Source organism: Ambystoma mexicanum, chromosome 4q (assembly GCF_040938575.1).
Source record: "Ambystoma mexicanum isolate Mex_15411 chromosome 4q, UKY_AmexF1_1, whole genome shotgun sequence".
Taxonomy (NCBI): domain Eukaryota; kingdom Metazoa; phylum Chordata; class Amphibia; order Caudata; family Ambystomatidae; genus Ambystoma; species Ambystoma mexicanum.
Window position 1 is genome coordinate 1292392195 of NC_090928.1, and position 20141 is coordinate 1292412335.

Consider the following 20141-nt stretch of genomic DNA (forward strand, 5'->3'; position numbering starts at 1 on the left):
AAGTATTTCATTTGCGCGCTACATGCTAGGCGAGACCCGGGTGTGTGCCTGATTGAAATCCTTAACAGCTTGTATTGAAATTGCTACTTGGCCGTCTGCTGACCGATGACGACTGCAATACCGCCCACGTAGAAGATAAACAGACATGGCTGGGACCAATGGCCTGGCATCTCCTATGGAGCAGGTGACCTATGTGTAGGGTCTCACCAACCAGCAGGGAGGGTTTTTACTGTATATAATGATGTCACAGATGATGCTGTGGACCTTCTTAATGGTAAATGTTAAAGGTATTTGTATAGCGCACCGTCACCACCGGAGTTGGTCTCCAGGCGCTCAGGCGGATCTGTAAACGAGAAGGTGGGGTGGGTTAGTAAGGTGAAGAGGGAGTAGGATAGTGAGAGAGGTGGTGTCCTGTTGGCGGCTTCAGTTCGGTATGCACTGTGCACTGAGCTTTGGTGCGAGTATTGGATCTGTGTCAGGCCTCGTGTACTGTTGGGGCAGCTAATGTGTTGTTTGTTTGTTGTTGTGGTCTGGTGAAGTGCATGCGGCTTGTGGTGGGAGAGGTGGTTGTGTAGGTTTTTGTATGAGTTAGGTATGCAGAATTTTGAGCTTTTTTGGTTAGTGGGTTATAGGTCTCGCAGCTGACTTTTATAGTTTGGCTAAAAGCCTAGGGTTAAGAATCCTTTGTGGCGGTACAGGGGCCTAGGTTTAACAAAACACTATGTTTCACCATGCAGTAGACAAGGTTGGAGTGTGTACCTGGAATTGAGAGTCCTGTACAGTAGGAAAGGGTGTTGGTTCCACCGTAAGTGTGTTTCTGCATATGATAGATAGAGGCTACACCTGGATTCGAGGATTCTGCAGGGTGGGGGAGAGGCCTAGGCTTCACAGTATATTACGCCATACTATAGACCTAAATGGGCGCTATACCTGGATTGAGTGTCCTGTGTAGCGGGGGGAAGGTCTAGGTTCCGCAGTGAGTGGGTTGTGGGATGTAACAGACCGAGATGGAGGCTAGACCTAGATTTAAGAATCCTGTTGATGTGACGCAGGCTAGTGTTCACAGTTCTGTCCAAGTGTGGCACTTGCCAATATTCACAATCTATCTAGATGCGACGCAGGCCAATGTTCACAATTCTATCTAAATGTGATGGTTTGCTAATATTCACAGTTCCATCTAGATGCGACGCAGGCTAATGTTCACAAATCTGTCTAAGTGTGGCAGATGCTAATATTCACAGTTCTAGGTGTGGGTCTTGCTAACATTCACAATTCTATCTAAGTGTGGCACTTGCTGACCTTCATAGTCTTATGCGATGCAGGCTGGTGTACATGATTTTGTCTAGATGTGGCACATTGCTAACATTCGCAGTCCTGTCTAGGTGCGATGCAGGCTAAAATGTATAATTCTGCCTAGGTGTGGCAGTTTGCTAACATACACAGTTCTATCTAGATGCGGCAGGCTGATGTTCACAATTCCATCTTAGTGTGGCAGTTTGCTAACATTCACAATCCTATCTAGATGCAACGCAGGCTGATGTTCACAATTCTATGTAAGTGTTGCAGTTTGCTAACATTCCGCAGATTTTGCCAGAAAGTTCTGCGGCAGTTCTCTGTTGGCGCTTTTACCTTTTGTATGGAAATAAACTTTGTTATGCATGCAAGAGGTTTATTTTGTCTTTTTCCCTAGTGAGTTTTGAATTTTTTTTTGGTGTGAGCATCTAGGGGCGTTCCTACATTTAATTGAAATCCATATGGAAAACTGATAATAATATTAGGCTGTGGCGCAATTGGTCCAGAGCTTGGTTGTAATTTTGTAGTCAGTGACATTGGGTTAAGGGTCACATAGCAGGACCTGTGCCTGCCTTTTTCACCCTTTAACTTTGGAATAGCAGATGGGGAGCTCAGTGGAGCACTAATACCACTGAATAATGATGCTTCGAGACTTCAATGTGCGATACTTTAAGTGCGGGTATATGCAAATAGGAATTTAATAAGCTTCCTTCGTTGGTTTCGGTTTCCTTTTCCCGAGACCAGACACGCTCTTTTGATTCCCTTGGATGACGTCACAGGCTGGGGGGAGGGGTTTGACGCCATGGCGGTCTGAGGACGACGTGACGTCCCACGCACTGTGTGACGCACAGTGAGCCTGGGCGCTGCCGTGGGTCGCGGGATCTGGGGGTGGTGACGCAATGGCGGCGACGTGAGGTCCCACGCTCTGTGTAACGCACAGCGAGCCTGGGCGCTGCTGTGGGTCGCGGGATCTGGGGGTGGTGACGCAATGGCGGCGACGTGACGTCCCACGCTCTGTGTAACGCACAGCGAGCCTGGGCGCTGCTGTGGGTCGCGGGATCTGGGGGTGGTGAAGCAATGGCGGCGACGTGACGTCCCACGCTCTGTGTAACGCACCGCGAGCCTGGGCGCTGCTGTGGGTCGCGGGATCTGGGGGGTGGTGACGTGACGTCACACGCACAGCAATCCCTGGTGGGTGCTGCTCTGGGTCGCCCGGGGAGCATTAGGGGACTACAGTTCCCATGGTGCACGGGTCTTACTTCACGGGCAGAGCCCGCCATGCCATGCGCGCATGTGCACGGGGAAGGAAGCTGCCACCCAGCCGCCTCCTGACCCTTGGAGCAGTACTAAGTCCAGCAGCCCTCCTGGGTGCAGAGCATTCCCGCCATAGCCAGAGGGCCTCTGAGAATGGCCAGGTAACCCCCCAGTCCCGTGCGTTATGGCCTTGAACTTATGGGGCGTGTAGTGTTCTCTTTCCCCTCCTACGTTTATGAGCGCAAATCCCAGAATAGAATTTCCCCCAGGCATGGAACTGTGCACTTTGAGGGCTCTGGTGCCGTTTATTTAATCTGTCATCCTTTTGGCGAGATTGCAATGCGTGTACAGTTATTTCTAAAGCACATCACCATTCTGGGGACTTTGCAACACCCGCAGCTGAGGGAGGAGTGTGAAGTCTGCCCCCACGTCTGCAAGTCTTACCACATAGACTTGTCATGTGGGTGTGAGCACTTGAATGTTTAGGATTCATCCCCAGAGCTCTCAAGTTTCTTGTGGTCAAGCAGAGAAGGCCGCCCAGTCAGTCCTGTTTTGCATGCAATTCTGGCACTTGTAGTTTTCTTACATTTCAAATGCGAAAGGGAAAAAACTCAAAATCCTAGACACCAAAGGGAAACCAGCATTGACAATGCCAATGATTTGGCCTTTTGTGTAAGCATTGGAAAGGCACTTGCCAGGCACTGCAATAGAGGTATTAACTGGCCATTGATGGTAACCGATGCTAACCCGTCTGAATACCCATGCTTGGCAAAATGCCTCATTTTTCAAATTACATTTATTGTGTTGTAGTTCAAAGAACTGTTCACAACAATGCATATTTTAAAAATACTACACGTACATCAATCAGTTTGACAATTAATAGATATTTCTTTTATTTTTTTTATTTGGTTAGTTCATTTCATTGAAACTTTCAAATTTTTACAACATAATCAAACATAATAACTTTTACATTTTACATTCTAATATTAAAATTTATAATTTCGTCAATACAGTATATTGGCAATTCCATAATAAAAAATTTAATTTATACATTTCCTTTTCGGAAGCAATTATCAAACATTTACTTATCACAACATATCTACCTCCTACTTATCACAACATATCTACCTCCTGTGTATAATATAGATTTCCATCTAGTTTAGATCTTTATATTTTTTTTAGTGTACTTCTTAATTCGCAACTTCTTCTGTTTTAAACAATTCATTCAGGTATTGTACAATGGCAATTTGAACTGTTAGCTTATTGGTCGAAAATAACCATTTCCATGCATCAGAATAGTTCATAGGCAATAATTCATGGGTGATTCTGAAGAAATGTTTTTTTCGTATATCATCAAGATTAGGACATTCAATTAGACAATGCTTTAGGGTTTCTTCTTGTGTTGGTACTTTGCCCCATCTACAAAAATGTTAATTCTCTGGAATTTGCTTGCTTGTTGCCAATACTGATCTAGTATCCCATAGATTGCATCTGAAGCGCAGATATTGATTGCGCATATGCGGAGAAGGATATTTCTGTAGATACCCGGCCATTGTTCCTAATTTTTTATGCCCAAATGTCGATATATCAAAATCTTTCATTCTAGAACATTGCTCGATCGTTATAATCTAATTCATTTTAGTTTAGAGAAATATCAGCATCTGCTAGAATATTTATAATATTCTGTGTCCATACCTTGGAGTAAGAATCATTTGTAGTAGCTAGATAAATTGCTAATATTCCGACAACATTTAAGGAACCAATATTTAACAGACATTTCCTAAACAACGCACATCTCTTCCATTGATCCTGTGCAAACATGGATGTCAAACCCAATTCAAAACGCAACATGGCTTTGGACATGGGCATAGGAATGTTTAGAATTTTTTTCCAAAACTTGGATTCTATCCTGTCCCAAAAATTACGTTGTTTCGGTAGTGTAGATTCGACCCCATACGTGAGGATAGGAATCACTTTTTGTTTATAAAATAGCAGTATATGGGAGTAGGAGAATTTTGCATATTTATGTGTTAATAACCTTGCCTGGGCGATTAGAGGAAGTAATTTCTGAGTGATTCCCATTTCATTGTCATTCTTTCTCAGAGAATTGGAAATCATAACAACCAGGTATTTATACGTATTAACTTTTTCAAGTTGTTCACTTCCCAGATACCACTGATAGGCGTTAACCTTCAGCTGCTTTTTTGGTTTGCAAACCACTATTTGCGTTTTTGCTGTATTAATCACCAAATTGTTTTCCACTGCATACAGGTTTAGTGCATTCAGCATATTTTGTAAGCCACACAGAGTTTTGGATAGCAAAATAAACTATCTGCTTTATGCAGATGATCTTATCAGATAAGAACCCAATTTTGGAGCATCACAAATTATATTCTGAAACGCACAACCTATGTCTAAAATAAAAAGATTGAATAGTGTTGATGCCAAAATGCATCCCTGTTTCAAACCTCTCTGTGTGCGGATGTAAGCAGATAGTATTCCATCTAAAGTCAATCTTACTTGCATGAACGTATTAGAGTGGAGCAAGCCAATCAGGGCCAGTAGAGTATCGGGACAATTGTAACGCTTTAGTTTCTGGTATAGTAACAAGCGGTCCACAGAATCAAAAGCTATTTTAAAATCAACAAATGCTAGATAAATTGATTGACCAAGATTTGCACACTTATCCTCGATTAAGTTCAGGATCATTATGTTAGGTATTGTGCCCACTCCTGTAACAAAACCTGCTTGGAGAGGATCTACCATGTGTGTATTTTGGGCCCAATATTTAAGTTTTTTCAAGATAAGACGCGTAAAGATCTTCCCTGGTGCGTCTAATAATGCTATTGGCTGGTAGCTGTTAGGAGCCTGACGGTTACCCTTTTTGTAAATTGGTACTGTAATTGAGTGTCTCCATGACTGGGGGATGGTTTGAGAAGCATTCACCATAGTAAATATATTGTAGAGAATGTGGGCCCACATCTGAGGGCTTTGATTGACCAAGATTTGCACACTTATCCTCGATTAAGTTCAGGATCATTATGTTAGGTATTGTGCCCACTCCTGTAACAAAACCTGCTTGGAGAGGATCTACCATGTGTGTATTTTGGGCCCAATATTTAAGTTTTTTCAAGATAAGACGCGTAAAGATCTTCCCTGGTGCGTCTAATAATGCTATTGGCTGGTAGCTGTTAGGAGCCTGACGGTTACCCTTTTTGTAAATTGGTACTGTAATTGAGTGTCTCCATGACTGGGGGATGGTTTGAGAAGCATTCACCATAGTAAATATATTGTAGAGAATGTGGGCCCACATCTGAGGGCTTTGTCTTAATGTCTTATTTGAGAGCCCATCTGTCAAATAAATTTAGTTGGGAACTCGACTGAATCCAAACTTGCGTTATTTGTTGGTTGAGCATACAAGTTAGCAAAATAAGATATCCAGTCAGACTCCATGACGCTATTGCCTTGAATGAGCCCTTGTGGTCCATTCACAGCACCATTCAAAATCGCCCATGTTCTTGCAGAATTCTTGGATTGTATTAAACTAAGCATGTTTTGACCATCTATCTGGTATAAATTTGCCCGCCTAGCTTTTAACCAGTTTTTGTACCGTGTCTTTATCTTGTTTAGTGTGGGCCCTCTTAATACCATGGGTAGCTTTGCAGCATTTCTTTTTTCCATCCTATACACAGTTTTTTGCTTTTTCACTTCATCATTATATTTGTGTATAGATGGTTTCATAAAACTCAATTTTCCTTTCTTATAAATAAGAAAGTAAGGCATCATTGTATAATAACAATCATCCAATGACTCACCCCGTTTGGTCAAACCCACGCAATTCTGTACATAATCATGGTATTCATGCAACTGCCTATCCGAGCATCATAGTCTGGTGCTTCTCGCATTGGTGGTCAGATTTGTTAGACCATACTCTCTTTCTATCTGCCTGGGTGGATTGCACGTTGTCCATTTGACTGTTAACTGATCATGATCACTATCGTCAGATTGCACAATACAAAAATCAGCAATACATGGGAATAATGAAGAGCTCACATATAAATAATCAATTACAGATTCTGTTTTCCCCCGCCTCCATGTTGGATGTGCGGGAATGTCAGACGCACACGAGCCATTGAGCATCACGAAATTATGACATTTTATGAATTGCTTCCATACTTTAAGTCTTGGTTGAGACTTTGATGTCTTCACACATAAGCAATTCAAATTCAAATCACCACCCATGATAATATGCAATATGGATTTGTCTTGAGAAATCCTTAGCATTAAATCAGACAGATCTTCAATAAAGCGTGTCTCCACAATACCAGCCGGATTCCAGTACAAATTAATGATAGCAATTGTATATTCAGATGTTAACTTTGATCTTTTGAATAAATCTATTTGGGTTAAACCATGGATCGATAACCGTATCTGGGACAATTTTAATTGCAGTAAGAAGACCTGATGTGGGTCGACCATTTTCAGTTTTGTGAGCCGGCTTTAAGCATACATTATAGCCATCCATCAAGGGTGCAACCTGTAGCCACGTTTCCTGAAGCATAATTACTTCATACTTAATCAGATCACTAAAGCTTTGATTTAAATGCTTAAAGCCCCTTGTGTTCCAACTAATTAATGCAAGTGTGTCAAATGGAGGTGCGGGGCCTAGCTAATTCTGAATATTAGTGGACAGGTAATGCTTATTAAGTGGTTTTTCTTCAGATATCATTTGCTCTTGGGGAAGGCTTTGTAGGGTTTGTTACAGAGTTTTTTGTGTTTTGTACTAGGAATCTTTTCCTGTGGATCCTCTGTTGTAATAACAAAACCCAGATTAAATAGTGCCTCTTTTGCCATCCATATTGTGTTTTGCACGACTGTCAAATTCATCCAGATTTTCAGTGTAGTTGCTAATTTGTTTTTAGGGAATTCTACTAGTGCTATATCGGTTGACAATATATCCTCTAATTGTGGTAGATCGGAGAAAATAGCTAGAGCAGTATGTCTATTGATATCATACTGTGGATAAGGTGCTGGACGACACGATAGAATCAATGCATATGCCGCTGGGTGCTTAATGCCAGTTGGAAACAGGTTAGTTTGTGATAGTTCTGGGTTCTTAACACTAGGTATTATCAAATTCTCTTGGGTTTCAAATGGTAGAAGACCTGCAAGTGCCGTATGCAAGAGTTGTATTGCCTGCATAGAACTCATCGTTGTTTGTACAATATTAGACCCATTCTGCTACAATTTTAGACCCATTCTGCGGACAGAAAACAGCTGTCGGGCCGGAGTCCATTTCTGGAACTAGAGTGGACTCCGGCTTGGTTGTTTTCTTTAATAATTTACTCATTTGCTTTTTTTGCACCAAGGTGGACCTGCTAGCATCAGACTTACACGGGCGTGACCCATTATTGCCCTGTGGAGCAGAATTGTCATTGGAGCTGTCGTCACATATTTGAGTTACTCTAGCGGTCTTTGTATTAATAGATATAAATCTTAACATGTGCTTTAAAAGAAATATTTAAAAAGTATTTATTACACATTTATTTTATTTATTGAGCATTTATTAGGCACCTATACAACAAAATGGTGTTTCTAAGTGGGGAAGGCACACAGGGAGTAATAATATAGGCAAAAGCAAAAAACGGTCAATTTACAATCCTGATCCTACTAGGCCTTATGGCATTCGGACGTGCAGGAGATGGGGGAGAAAGAGCAAGGTATGGGCAGTGCTGGTGAGAGTCCAGGAGGGAAGTGCAGAGGGGTGCCAAGGACGGAGTCCACTGGCTGAGTGCTAGGGCGCAGGAATCCCAAGGGTGGAATGCACATCTGCAGATAGGGGGGCCCAAGAGCAGTGCTGAGGGGGTGCTGTTGTCGGCTGGTAACTTGTGAGATTCATGAAGGGCCAGGCAGCCAGTCTCAGCGGCAGTGAGGTGGTTAGCAAGGAAGGAAGCAATGGAAAGAGGTAGGGAAGAGCTCCTATTAGTGGCCAAGACGAAGACTGGTTTACAAATGGGTAGCCCTCCCCCGCAATGGCACAGACCTTGCAAAATAATCCTTGTAGGGAAAGTTGTCCAAACTAATGCCATTGGTTATTATTCTTGCTAAACCTGCAATCCATTACTTTTTAGTTATGGTATGATGCATAGGGGCATTAAAAAAATAGACCTACAAATGTCACCCACAGGAAAGTCAACCTGAAAAAGGTGGGTCCAGACTAGCGTCTCCCTCTACTCGTATAGAAATCTAGAAAAAGGAGCACCTGTGGGAGACACGTGTGACTTCCGTGACTCCGACCATACAACTTTCATCCTTAATCATACTCTCTCAAATCATTCAAACCATGTTCCTTCTGCAGGGACACACCCAAGATCTTTCGCACAATCGTTGTGATGGGGTTAGTAGAAGTGACTCCATTTACTGGAAACCAATATATTGTAAACAATGCTGTCAAAGAATGTTTTCACTTCTCTTTTACACAGACATGGGTCTGGACTTGAGACCTAAATTCCTTTAATCTGGCCATAGCATCTTGGATGTTTCACTATAGCCAAATGACATCAGCAAACGCAAACAATAAGAACAGGTGGTTAACTGTTGTGTGACGCTTTGCAGACAAACAGAAAACATTTCGACAGAAGACTAAACGCTCTGTGACGAAACTGTGATATCTTGCATTAATGGACTATTTTGACCTAGAGATACCGCTACTGCAGGTGAAACAAACACACATACATTAACCACGCTCTTGTCTGTATACGAAACGTGCCTGCTCAGCATACAAAGCTTCTTTACCCCAGATACACCCATACAGTGGACTGCAAGTCTGGATGTGTGGTGAAAGGGGAGGGAGTCAACAAGTGAATGCTGAAGTGCCTCACACTGGGGAAATGCAAGCAACGTTATACAACACACATTGGAACGATGATTATAAAACAACACGATTTAAGAATGGCACCACACAAGCAATTCCAAGCTGGTGCAAGATTGACATAAAAAAACGGGGGGGGGGTGGGTTGAGAAGACCACTGCAAAGGTTAATAAATGGGGGAATGGAAGGAAACCTAGTGGAGAGCACAGTAAGGGAATGGGCAAACTGCCCTGATTGCATTGGGAGATGCTCTCTCTATGAGAGCTGGACTGAAGAGAGAGGTCAAGCTGGAACTCAGATAAAGTTCCTAAGAGGGGGTCATGGGCCAAAACCCTCATTTCCAGGGCTGATGCAGCGACTCATGATCGGGTGATCAGCGGATCTCAATCTATATATTAAGTCCATTCTGTACATACTGAATTTTTGTATGAACCTTTTATTCCATTTTCGTAGAATAGTATCTTGATTGCTACCTCCACTATGGTTTTTTTTTTGTGGTGCTCAACTAAAAGTTTCTCTGCTCCCTTGTTCCTAACACATGACCGGTGCTAGCATGTTCTTTTGCATGCTTCACGTTTCATTTTTCCTATATATTCAAGATCACAAGGGCATTTAATTCCATAAATGACAAAATTGCTTTTACAATTGGAAAAACTCTTCAGTTCCCAGAGATTCCCATTGATCTCCACATTTTTTAGTTTTTTTTGTTAGACCGCTGTCTGGGCATTGCCCGCTTTTGAAGTAGCCTATAACAAGATGTAAGCCCCAAAGGGGCTGTTCCTTGGTGGTTCTCTTAGATTTAACATGTTTTGCTCTTTGAGAAACCAGAATGTGTCTCACCCACTAGTCCCCGGGGATCTGTCATCCAGGTGGCCAGGACACGGCCATCGCTTTTGGATCTAGTTCCGGGGTGAGGACCAGTGTGGGAGGATCACCTGGGTGAGGGCTCTTCAGGGAGTGGGGCGCCGGATGGTGAGACGCGGTATCCCTCTCTTCCCTGCAACAACTTTACCTCATCCTACCAGGTAGGATATTAGTAGGAACCCTACCCCCCACCCCCTTTTACAACACAAACACTTTCACACGGACATCCCGCCATGGGAGAAAACACCTGAGCAGTATACCTAACATGTCCCAATAACATGGTCAGGCAATTACTGATCATCACACACACATGACTTCCATTAAGCTTCCCTACACGGAAAAAAGGCGGAGCATGCGAGCACACGAGGAAACAGCAGTTTCGAGACGGCAGCTGAACGAGAGAAGAAAGACGGCAAAACAGAAGGGGATCGCAAGGAGGGAAGTTCCCTTGACCTTTTCGACAAGGAACCATTACTTTCCAGAAACCTTGAGAATAGATAGCATAAGACCAGGGAAGCAGGCTAAAAAATCCTGCATTGTGTGTCAGAGATGCCAGGGCAATTACGCGTCGGTAATCAAGGTGGGGAGAAGCACCAACCACCGTGGTACCGTTCTTGGCTCCGAGAACAAAGCAGCGTCAGTGAAATCAACAGAGCCGGTGAGTTGGGGAGAGCGATACAAGACTGGTCTGTGTTGAAGCCAAGGTTGCAAGCAGCAACATTGTATGGTGAGCGCTGGAACAAACATAGTTAAAACGCATGTAATAAGAGATGCAAGGAAAGTTGAACTGCTGATGAGTGATTAAACTTTGAAAGCAAGATACAATACCTTTGACAGAGTGGTTCAGCACCGCGTGGGTGCTCAATGAAAGGTCTCTGTAAGGTATCCAAAGGAGAAGTCGCAAAAGTGAGAAGTCATTGTGTATCGTAATGGTACTGCGACGGGTCGAGCAAAAATCCAGTGCACAGTCGAAAGTCTTCAATTTTGATGAAGTAGAGAAAGTTTGGAAAGTAGATACATTTGGTCTGAGCCTGGCGGGCAGAGACCCAGGTGAACAGTAAATCACCCGAAAGGTTGTGTGTGTGAAATGCTAAGAAGAAAGGAACTTTAATATTTGTTGTGTTGCAGCAGGCCCTCTGAAAGAGACTTTAATGGCAAAGAGATTTTGAACAGAAGGCCCTAATGTTGATGTTTTGAACTGCATTCTCGTGCTAGAGAAGCCAGAGTGTGCTAAACTCGTGTGTGTCGCCTTGTCCTGTGCTGGAAATGTGGGGGAAGGGAAGCCAATGGCTTGAATATCCTGACATATAATTTATTGAACACTTTTCTTTTGCATAACATTGTTTCCCACACTATTTGTATTTAGAAGTAAGGTTTGGCAATAGATCTATTAGTATAGGCCCTCTAAACTAGGACTGTGTTATTATTTGATGGTCGTAGCTTGCTCCAATCTTTAGATTTAGGATTAGATGGGAGTTTTTCAAACCCAGTTAAGGTTCAATAAACACCCTTGAATTGTGATCATGTGTGTCTGTCTTACTGTTTGACACAATGCCTTCCTTACAGCTCTCACTAATTTTTGCCTGATTATAATATTTTTAAAGGCAAACCTGGGTTTACCAGGGTCAAAATCTGTGGTTTGAAGCACATTGCAGTTTATTCGTATCTTTTTTCTTATTAAATTGTTTAATGGATTGTAGGTGGTGACACACACGAGTTGCTTCTTTTTCTCTTTGCCGTTGCAACATGCAATCGTTCCCTCAATAAGACCGAAACATACATCTGTTGATATTATTTCTGTTTGGTACACAGTGCATTAAGTTAACTAATGCAGTTCTGAGCCGCTTATTGTTTGTGTTTGCTGATGTCATTTGGCTATAGTGAAACATCTTCGATGACTATGAATACTATATATGGGCAGATGAAAGTAATTTAGGTCTCAAGTCCAGTCCCTTGTCTGTGTTATAGAGAAGTGTAAAAAAATCTTAACAGCATTGTTTACAATATATCGGTTTCCAGAAAACGTAATCACTTCTACTAACCCCATCACAAATGATCTGTGAAGAGAAGTCCACCCCCAGTGGACACAAGACTGTCATTGGTCTATTTGTATTTTTATTTACTTTCTATAGCCGGTTAGATAGCACAGTGAGTGGAGCGCTCGCTTTGACATCTGTGCAGACCCTGCCGACACAGGTTTGAATCCCGGCAGGGCCAAACTCAGCCTTTCATCTTTTCGAGGTCGATAAATGAGCACCATACACACAGTGGGTAATAATACGCATTGCTCAGATGTCTGAGGGTTGGTAGCACTATATGAATGCAAATTACTTTTTTATAATAAAACATTTTATTTTTGTACATTTAAATTTGGAATACAGACATATTCTGTTGTTCAAAATATCTTGGGGGGTGTCCCTGCAGGAGAAACATGGTTTGAATGATTTGAGAGCGAGTTGGATTAAGGATGAAAGTTGTATGGTCAGAGTCACGGAAGTCACATGTGTCTCCCACATGTGCTCCTTTATACCCACAGCAAAGTGCCTGTGATGCCACTTTCTGTGTTGCCATGTAATGCTACTTCTTTTGGTTCCCTTCCCATGATGTCACCTGGGTCAAAGGCTGCTCTAAAATGCTCAGCCATCACACACCCCAAATCCCAGTGAGTTTAAAATGTGGCAACCTTGAACACTAGTACATGCTACTCCCATGAGGACTAGAAGGTGTGCTTCTGAAACCAGGCAGTATTTTAGGATGCACATGGGCTTATGGTTCAGTCTCCAATAGCTGGTTGATTGTGAGCTGCTGACTTACTGGATATGCCAGTTTTCCATCCCTTTGGGTTTTTGGCATCTTGGAGAACCTTCTTGTCTTCTGGTAAGATCTAAAGTAACACAGCAATCTGTGAAAATTGTGTGCAGTAGCATCTGGAGAGTTCCAAATAAATGATCTTGGGCCCAAATAACCAGACAGACTCAAAGAATATGGCAAAATACCACTTTAATATCAGTTCAATAAAGTAGGGAATCCTGGAAAACAAACAGATTGGTGCTCACACACTCTCAACGCATTTCAATGACAAAAGGTTTTATACCTCGATGTACGTTGGCTACGACGCCATCCTACGTGGCAAACAGTATAAACCTACTGGGTGGAGGGACTGGTTAAGGGAACATATATGAACTATGTAAGTGCAAGTATCATCATTGGCTGCCCCATATTTGGAAGGCCTGCCTTAAACAATCTCTGACTACTGTAGGCGAGCGTCCCCAGATAGCACGACCCTCCCCACAATGAGAGGCAGTAATGGACTCTCCCAAAATGGGAATAAGGCTAAGACAAAGTGCGGGTGAGCTTAATGGGAGCTTATATAAGTCAAAATAGGGCATGCAAAGGACTCTGCAAACTCCGAGAGCGCTCTGTCTGACACTAGCAAAGACAGGCGTATATATTTACAAAATGCGTCATGAGAACCTACACACTATAGGGGGCACATGTTCGTGGGGATTGGGTGGCGACGACTAACTATAAGTGCAGCTGGGATGCGCTGCGCAGTGGTTGGTGGATGACACTGGGTGCCAATGTGGGGCAGGCAGGTCAGCTGGGCTCATCCGGGAGGTGCTGTTGTGCCAGGCGTGGCCACTGTCACTGATGAACGTCTTCCTTGGCTTTCTGCCCTAAGTGCCACCCACACCCCATTCCTTCAATACAGCAATGTTATCTTCCCCTGTGAATCCTACAATAGGTTATTCTGCAGGTTAATGCAACACAGGAGGAATGCACCTTGAGTGGGGTATTTTGGCGATACATCAATACATGGTTACCGTCATCCTGCGGGCCGGGAACCATGGGTCCCGAGGTCGGGTCTCGGGGCAAGGGGTGAGCTGTCCAAGTTTTCATGTCTTGTTAGAAGTCATTATGAATGTGTTCCCACAGTGTTGCTATAATATTGGGTGTCCTCATTTTACAGGGGCCATTAACCTGGGGTGAGCTGGTGGGTCGTGGGGCCTAAGAAAGGGCACCTTTGGCCTGCGTTTCTGGCCGTGGTTTACTGCTGGGTTGTAAATAATTCAGGTGGCTGGTCGTGGCTCTGTGAGCTGCAGGGGAATGTGAATGCTTGAAGCGGCTCCCGCAGAATTGGGGGAGGTGAGGCAGGGCAGCCTGGGCCTCTGCCTTTCGTCTGGCAGGCTTCACTGGGGAGGGTGGGGAAGTGGCCTTGGATATGCCCACAATGGTATTTTCCTCTTGTGTTTGCAGGTTATACAAAAAGACATAATAATTCATATACTGTACAATACTCATTGAGTTTTTTCTTAAAAGCTTACATTGTTAGTGCCTTTACATGGCCATTTCAAATGTGTTACCTATACCAATGTTGCTTTTGATAACTATAGGTTAAGTATTCAGCAATCACGACATTTTGTTACACTCTATGCATACACGATAAGCGAGGTAGTATTAAGGTTGGTGGAGTGCGCAGGAACAACTGGCCAATAAGACTGACGGCAGTGACACATGGTGAGCTTGAACATTCAAATACATTCTATGCGCTTTCTTACACAATTTACATGAGCTCCCAATGCTGTTGCACTTGTGTTCCATTGCACTCTAGCAGCATTAGTTTAGTTATGGCATAGGGCCTTGGAGTACATTCTTCTTGGAGAAACATATAACATAAAATTCGGGACACTTCTACCATTTGCGCATAGCTAAGGGGATATGGGTATTTCGACCAGGATGCCACATGAACACTCATTCTGCCATCTTTATGGAGTTTACATATTTTAGCAAAAGGTCATGGAGAAAAGAGTTTTATTACAGGCAGTTTGCATATTGGTATTTTGGGTCTCTACTTTTGTCAGGGGACCATTTTACAATTCTTTTCCACCCCGGCCCTGCTGGCCGGGTCATACTGCGGACAGTGATGCACTGCGGAAGGTGAATGTTACAGTGTTTGCTTCTAGCACTAGCTCATGTCCGTCTGTTCATGGGAACGGGCTCTCAGCGGATCTGCGGCCACAGGGACACGTGAGAACTCTCCAAGGGTGGGGGCCGTGCTGCAGCGCACAGGGGCTCATGTCATTCTGGTTTCATAAAATGGTTTCCAGGGCCTAGCTTAATACAGCACGTTTGGTCAATGTGTCAGCCAGTGGTTCACCCGCCACCTGGGCCCTGGTGGCAGGGGGGGCCCCTGACGAGCCATGGACTCCACAAGGGGGGGACTGCAGGGGAGGGGGGGTCTCTTGGACCTATCCTCCCATACATTTCCCCCCTTTCGTTACTTAAGTAACGAATACTGTAACTGCCCCAACCTCTGGCGTTCCTCTTCTTCAGCTACTGCCTCGTCCCATGCAGGGGTGCCTTTTATGGGCATCTATGCCCTAAATACCCCTCGCAGGCTTTCCCCCCTTCTAGCATACTCATCTGGTGTACAGGTCATATATATACAATCCCCGTCCCCTTCCAAATCCACCCACACCTCCTTATACAACTCAAGTTCATGGGGCTCTTTAATTGTAGTGTGCCATAGCCTGTCTACTACATCCCCACTGTGGTATATGGGCATCATCTGGAATTTTGGTGTGTTTTCTTCTCCTGTTTGCACCTCCACCTCCTGCACATTTTGTATTGCACCGCGAGTGTTGCCCATTGTCACCATCATCATCGCACCATTTGGTACTGCGTTCGCACAACATCGAAGACCCACCTGGCACATACAAAAAATAAAAAGGAAGAACACCACCGTGGGCATCAGTAATTTGACAGTCATTCCCAGCCATGACGGGACCCAGGAGAAGAGGTTGTCGAACCACACGCTTGCTTCGGCCCCACCTTCCGTTTTCATCCTCTCTCCTAGGTTATGTACTGCTTCGATCACGTGGGATAAGGTACTATTATCTGCATCTTCAGAAGGTACGAAAGTGCAGCAGGCACTTCCAATTTTTCGGCAAACACCTCCGTCCATCGCTGTTAATAGGTCTAAGACATACCTATTTTGCATGGTCATTAGCCGCAGTGCCCTCAGCTCCACTTTTATTACGTTAAACCCTTCTTCAGTGTCATTTGCCAACAGGATCAGCTCCCAGCGTGTGATTTGGAGCCATTTCGCATTTGCCAGTGCCTGGATGCTGGGGATGATGGAGGCGAAGAAGGTCTCTGCAGAGCTGAACAATCGATATCTGTCTGGGATCTTTTCCAGTAGTTCTGAGGATGCTTTTGATATGTAGTTCGACGATCGTCTGCTCCGAGACAGCATCTCCCCCTTATTGCCGGAAGACAGAACATATAGTTGTGATTCTGCAGTTGGTTGGGCCTCATTCTCCTGAGGAATTTCTCGCATTTTCTTGCTCCCACCAATGTGGCTCTCTGGTATCACCATTAGTGCAGAATGTAGTGTGGCCAGTGAGCAGATGCCGCTCCAGGATTGTGGGAGGTGCAGGTATGCCTGGTTGCCACATACCCAATAAGTGTCCATGAGGGCCGCTGTCCCTTTTTTCATATCCAGGATTGTGAGGGTCTGGTTGCAGTTTTTGTTTATCCCCATGGCAGTTTTCCCTTCTCCCTGGAAACACAGTTCATATTTTATTTCTTTCTCGTAGTTTAAATGGTTTTTCAATGGCAGTCACCCAGGTCAATTTTGCGATGTGCTCCTCCCATACTGGTGCGCATGTTTTTTCTATCCACTGCAGCTTTTCTGGTGTCACACCTCGCAGCGCCTCAGCTTTGCATGTTATTTCTTCATCTTTCCACTTATTTTCCTAAAATAATGTCCCTTTTATTATAAAAAAATGTTCTTTCAGACATATTACTCCTTCCACCTTTGGATAACAGGTCTTCTCGTTCTGCAGCATGGTAAAAGTTATCTCGTGTGCCTGGAAGGTGTTCTTAATTCTGCACAACGTGAGATGAAGGAGACATTGGGCATTCACAATAGGCAGCTCTTTTGGTAGCAATACTTTGGGTGTACCTGAAGCATGGGGAATAAGGGAGCAGACATAGCAACTCTCATTTCTTGTTTGTTTTGCAGTTGCACTCATGTCTGCATACCATTTATTTGTCTGGTGGGGGTGTCGTGGGTCTTCCATCTTGTCCAGTCCCAACCCGTAATACTCGTCATATTTTCTCCTTCCCACCTCCCTTTTTCTTCTATTATTTCTAAGATATCTCCCGGCTTCACGGGCGAGGAGCAGTCTAGACCCCCCTTTCTTCCCTCCACCCCGTTTTCCCATTCATCATATAATGCTGCGTATTTCACTGCCATCTCTTCATTCTCTTTCTTTATTCTATCAGGTAGTGTGTTCTCTGTTGTGGGGGGTGGTTGCATGTGTGGGCGCGGTGGTGGGGGTGTTGTACAGCCATGATATAATGGAAGGGTTGCGATCATTTAAACTGTGGGCATTGTAATCAGAGACATTTGGCGGGGAGGTTGTGCTATCCTGCATTTTATCCTGCATTCTTTCATTTGGCGAGGTAGCTGCATTGGGCGGTTTCGTGTTATATCCCCATACAAGTTTAGATCCGTCCCACACCAAAAAATCACAGTCTTTAGTATCCGCAGAGTTAGTTTCATTTGTTACATTATTCCGGTTATTCCCTCCACCCGCTATAAACCAATACGTAGCCAAGCCAAACAGTATTGTAAAAAATAATGCAATGCATACAGACAATCCACACTCATACGAATATCTACACCTTTCAGCTAAAGCATTTCTACATCTAATCAATCTATTCGTTGCGGGCTGCCCGTTTGTTGCCATGGTAGTTCCTGTTTAAAATATAAAAGTGCATTAAGTACGTGCATGTAAACATTTTTATTGGTACTGTGTGTACCAGGAAGTCATAGAAAGGGAGATTGGTGTGGGGGGGGGGGGGGGTTAGGGGTGCACAGAGAAGGAAAAAGAAAATACATATATCTTACACCATTATTTTTAATTAAAACATTTTTTTTCATCATTCATTTATCTCGATCAATAACCTGTAATAGAATTGTTTCGTTAACATCTTAATTTACCAGTTACACTCCCCCATTCATTTGTTCCTTTTTACTCATCATTTTTGTTTGCTGTTGTCTGTGCCTCCTCATCCACTACTTCCCGCACACTATTGTATGCCTTTCGCACATCTGTCAAGTGTATCCAGTATCTGAGTCCCTTCACCTTCACAGCTGTGGGTGTACAAAAAACTACCTTGTATGGGCCATGGAACCATGGGGCATTCCACCGGCGCACAAAGCTCCGGACATTAATGAACTCTCCTGGCATTAATTGTACTTGTGGGTCCGGTTCCACAAAGGACACCGTTGTGTTCCCTTCTTCCCTTGTAAATGGTGGTGAGAGCTGCCTTGAAATTGCACGCGCTGCCCTAGTTAGCTTCTTCAGGTAATCTGTGAATTCATCTCCTAGTATTGTGCCGCTTCTGTGTGCATCTGAGTGTATGCGCAGTGGGGAATGTGCTGTGTGCATCCGTCTTCCCGTCACAATTTCGTGCGGGGACAGATGATGATCCTTGCTCGGCTGATTCCTCAGCTCAAACAGTGCAAGGGGTAGGCAGTAGATCCAGTTTTTCTTTAACGAAAAACACAATTTAGACAATCTTCCTTTTAACAGGCCGTTCATTTTCTCAACAATGCCGTTACTTTGGGGATGATAAATCGAGCAGAGTTTATGCTTTATTCCCAATAATGCAGTCACTTCCTTGAAGAGTTCGTTTACAAAGTGGGTGCCGTTGTCTGAGCGAATCACGTCACAAATCCCCCAGCGTGGGAACACTTCTCTCACTAGGCACTTTTGCAGCGCGTTTAGCATCAGGGCGCGCACATGGACCCGCTTCCACCCACCTGGAGAATGGACATACAACCACTATCATGTAGCGTGCCCCGTTACACCTCTCTCCCATGTCTGCATAATCAATATGCAGTTCTCTGAAGGGCCCTGTTGGTTTTGGAATTGTCCCCCTGAGTGTCCGTAGGGTCATCTCGGAGGTATATATTTGGCAAGTCGTGCACTCCATTGTCAACCTGGATATGTGCTCCTGGAGACATGGCACGAACCAATCTTCCTGTATTTCTGCCGCAATGTGTTGTTTGGCATTGTGTGCTGGAAAGTGTAATTGCTGAAACGCTATCTCTAACAGTTTAATGGGCATCACTACTTTCCCTGAGTTATTTTGGTGCCACAACAGATCTGTTGCCGATTGGCTGCAACCCCTTTTTTCCCACAACACTTTTTCTTCATTACTTACACCTTCCTGCAGTTTTAGTATTTGTGATATGGGCATGGCATTGTATCATTCTGGTAGTTCTTCGTTTGTCTGGTGCTGCAATAGGTACTCACCTGCTCCATGTCTTTCAAAATATGAAGCCTCCTTGGCAGCAGCGTCTGCTGCCGCGTTCCCCAAAGACACAACGTCGGTGTTAGACGTATGTGCTTGGCATTTCACTATTGCCACCATTGTTGGGCCTTTTAGGGCCTCAATCAATTCTTTCAACAGTTTGGCATGCTGCACTGGGGTCCCATCCGCCCTTCGGAACCCTCTCCGCCCCCACCGGGCTAGTCCTCCGTGTACGGTGGTCGTCATGTAAGCTGAATCTGTATATATCGTCACTGCACATCCTTTAGCTGTATGCAATGCTTCTATTAGGGCGATAAGTTCTGCTGCTTGGGCTGAGAAATGGGATGGAAGGCGGTATTGTACTAACACTTCATACTCACCTTCTTCTAGCCTCACTACTGCTAATCCCACATGTTTCTCTCCTGTGTCCATGTCAATTGACGCTGACCCATCTACAAAGTACACCTCTCCCTCGCTCAGGGCATTCTCACACACCACCGTGCCCTCCCCCGTTTCTCCTGTGTACGTT

At 44.2% G+C, this 20141-nt stretch overlaps 1 protein-coding gene across 4 annotated transcripts in view; it reads left to right on the plus strand.

The window, feature by feature from the left end:
- The first annotated feature begins 2264 nt into the window (after positions 1-2264).
- The window catches only part of LOC138468387 (NACHT, LRR and PYD domains-containing protein 3-like), a 1409260-nt gene continuing 1391383 nt past the window's right edge, over positions 2265-20141 (plus strand). For 2 of the 4 annotated variants that reach the window (XM_069608925.1, XM_069608926.1), the window contains exon 1: positions 2271-2708. In XM_069608925.1, the coding sequence (XP_069465026.1) occupies positions 2701-2708 (8 nt within the window). In that variant the 5' untranslated portion in view covers positions 2271-2700. Of the gene's footprint in view, positions 2709-20141 lie in introns of all 4 variants that reach the window. The other 2 variants (XM_069608927.1, XM_069608924.1) reach the window with 2 other exon arrangements.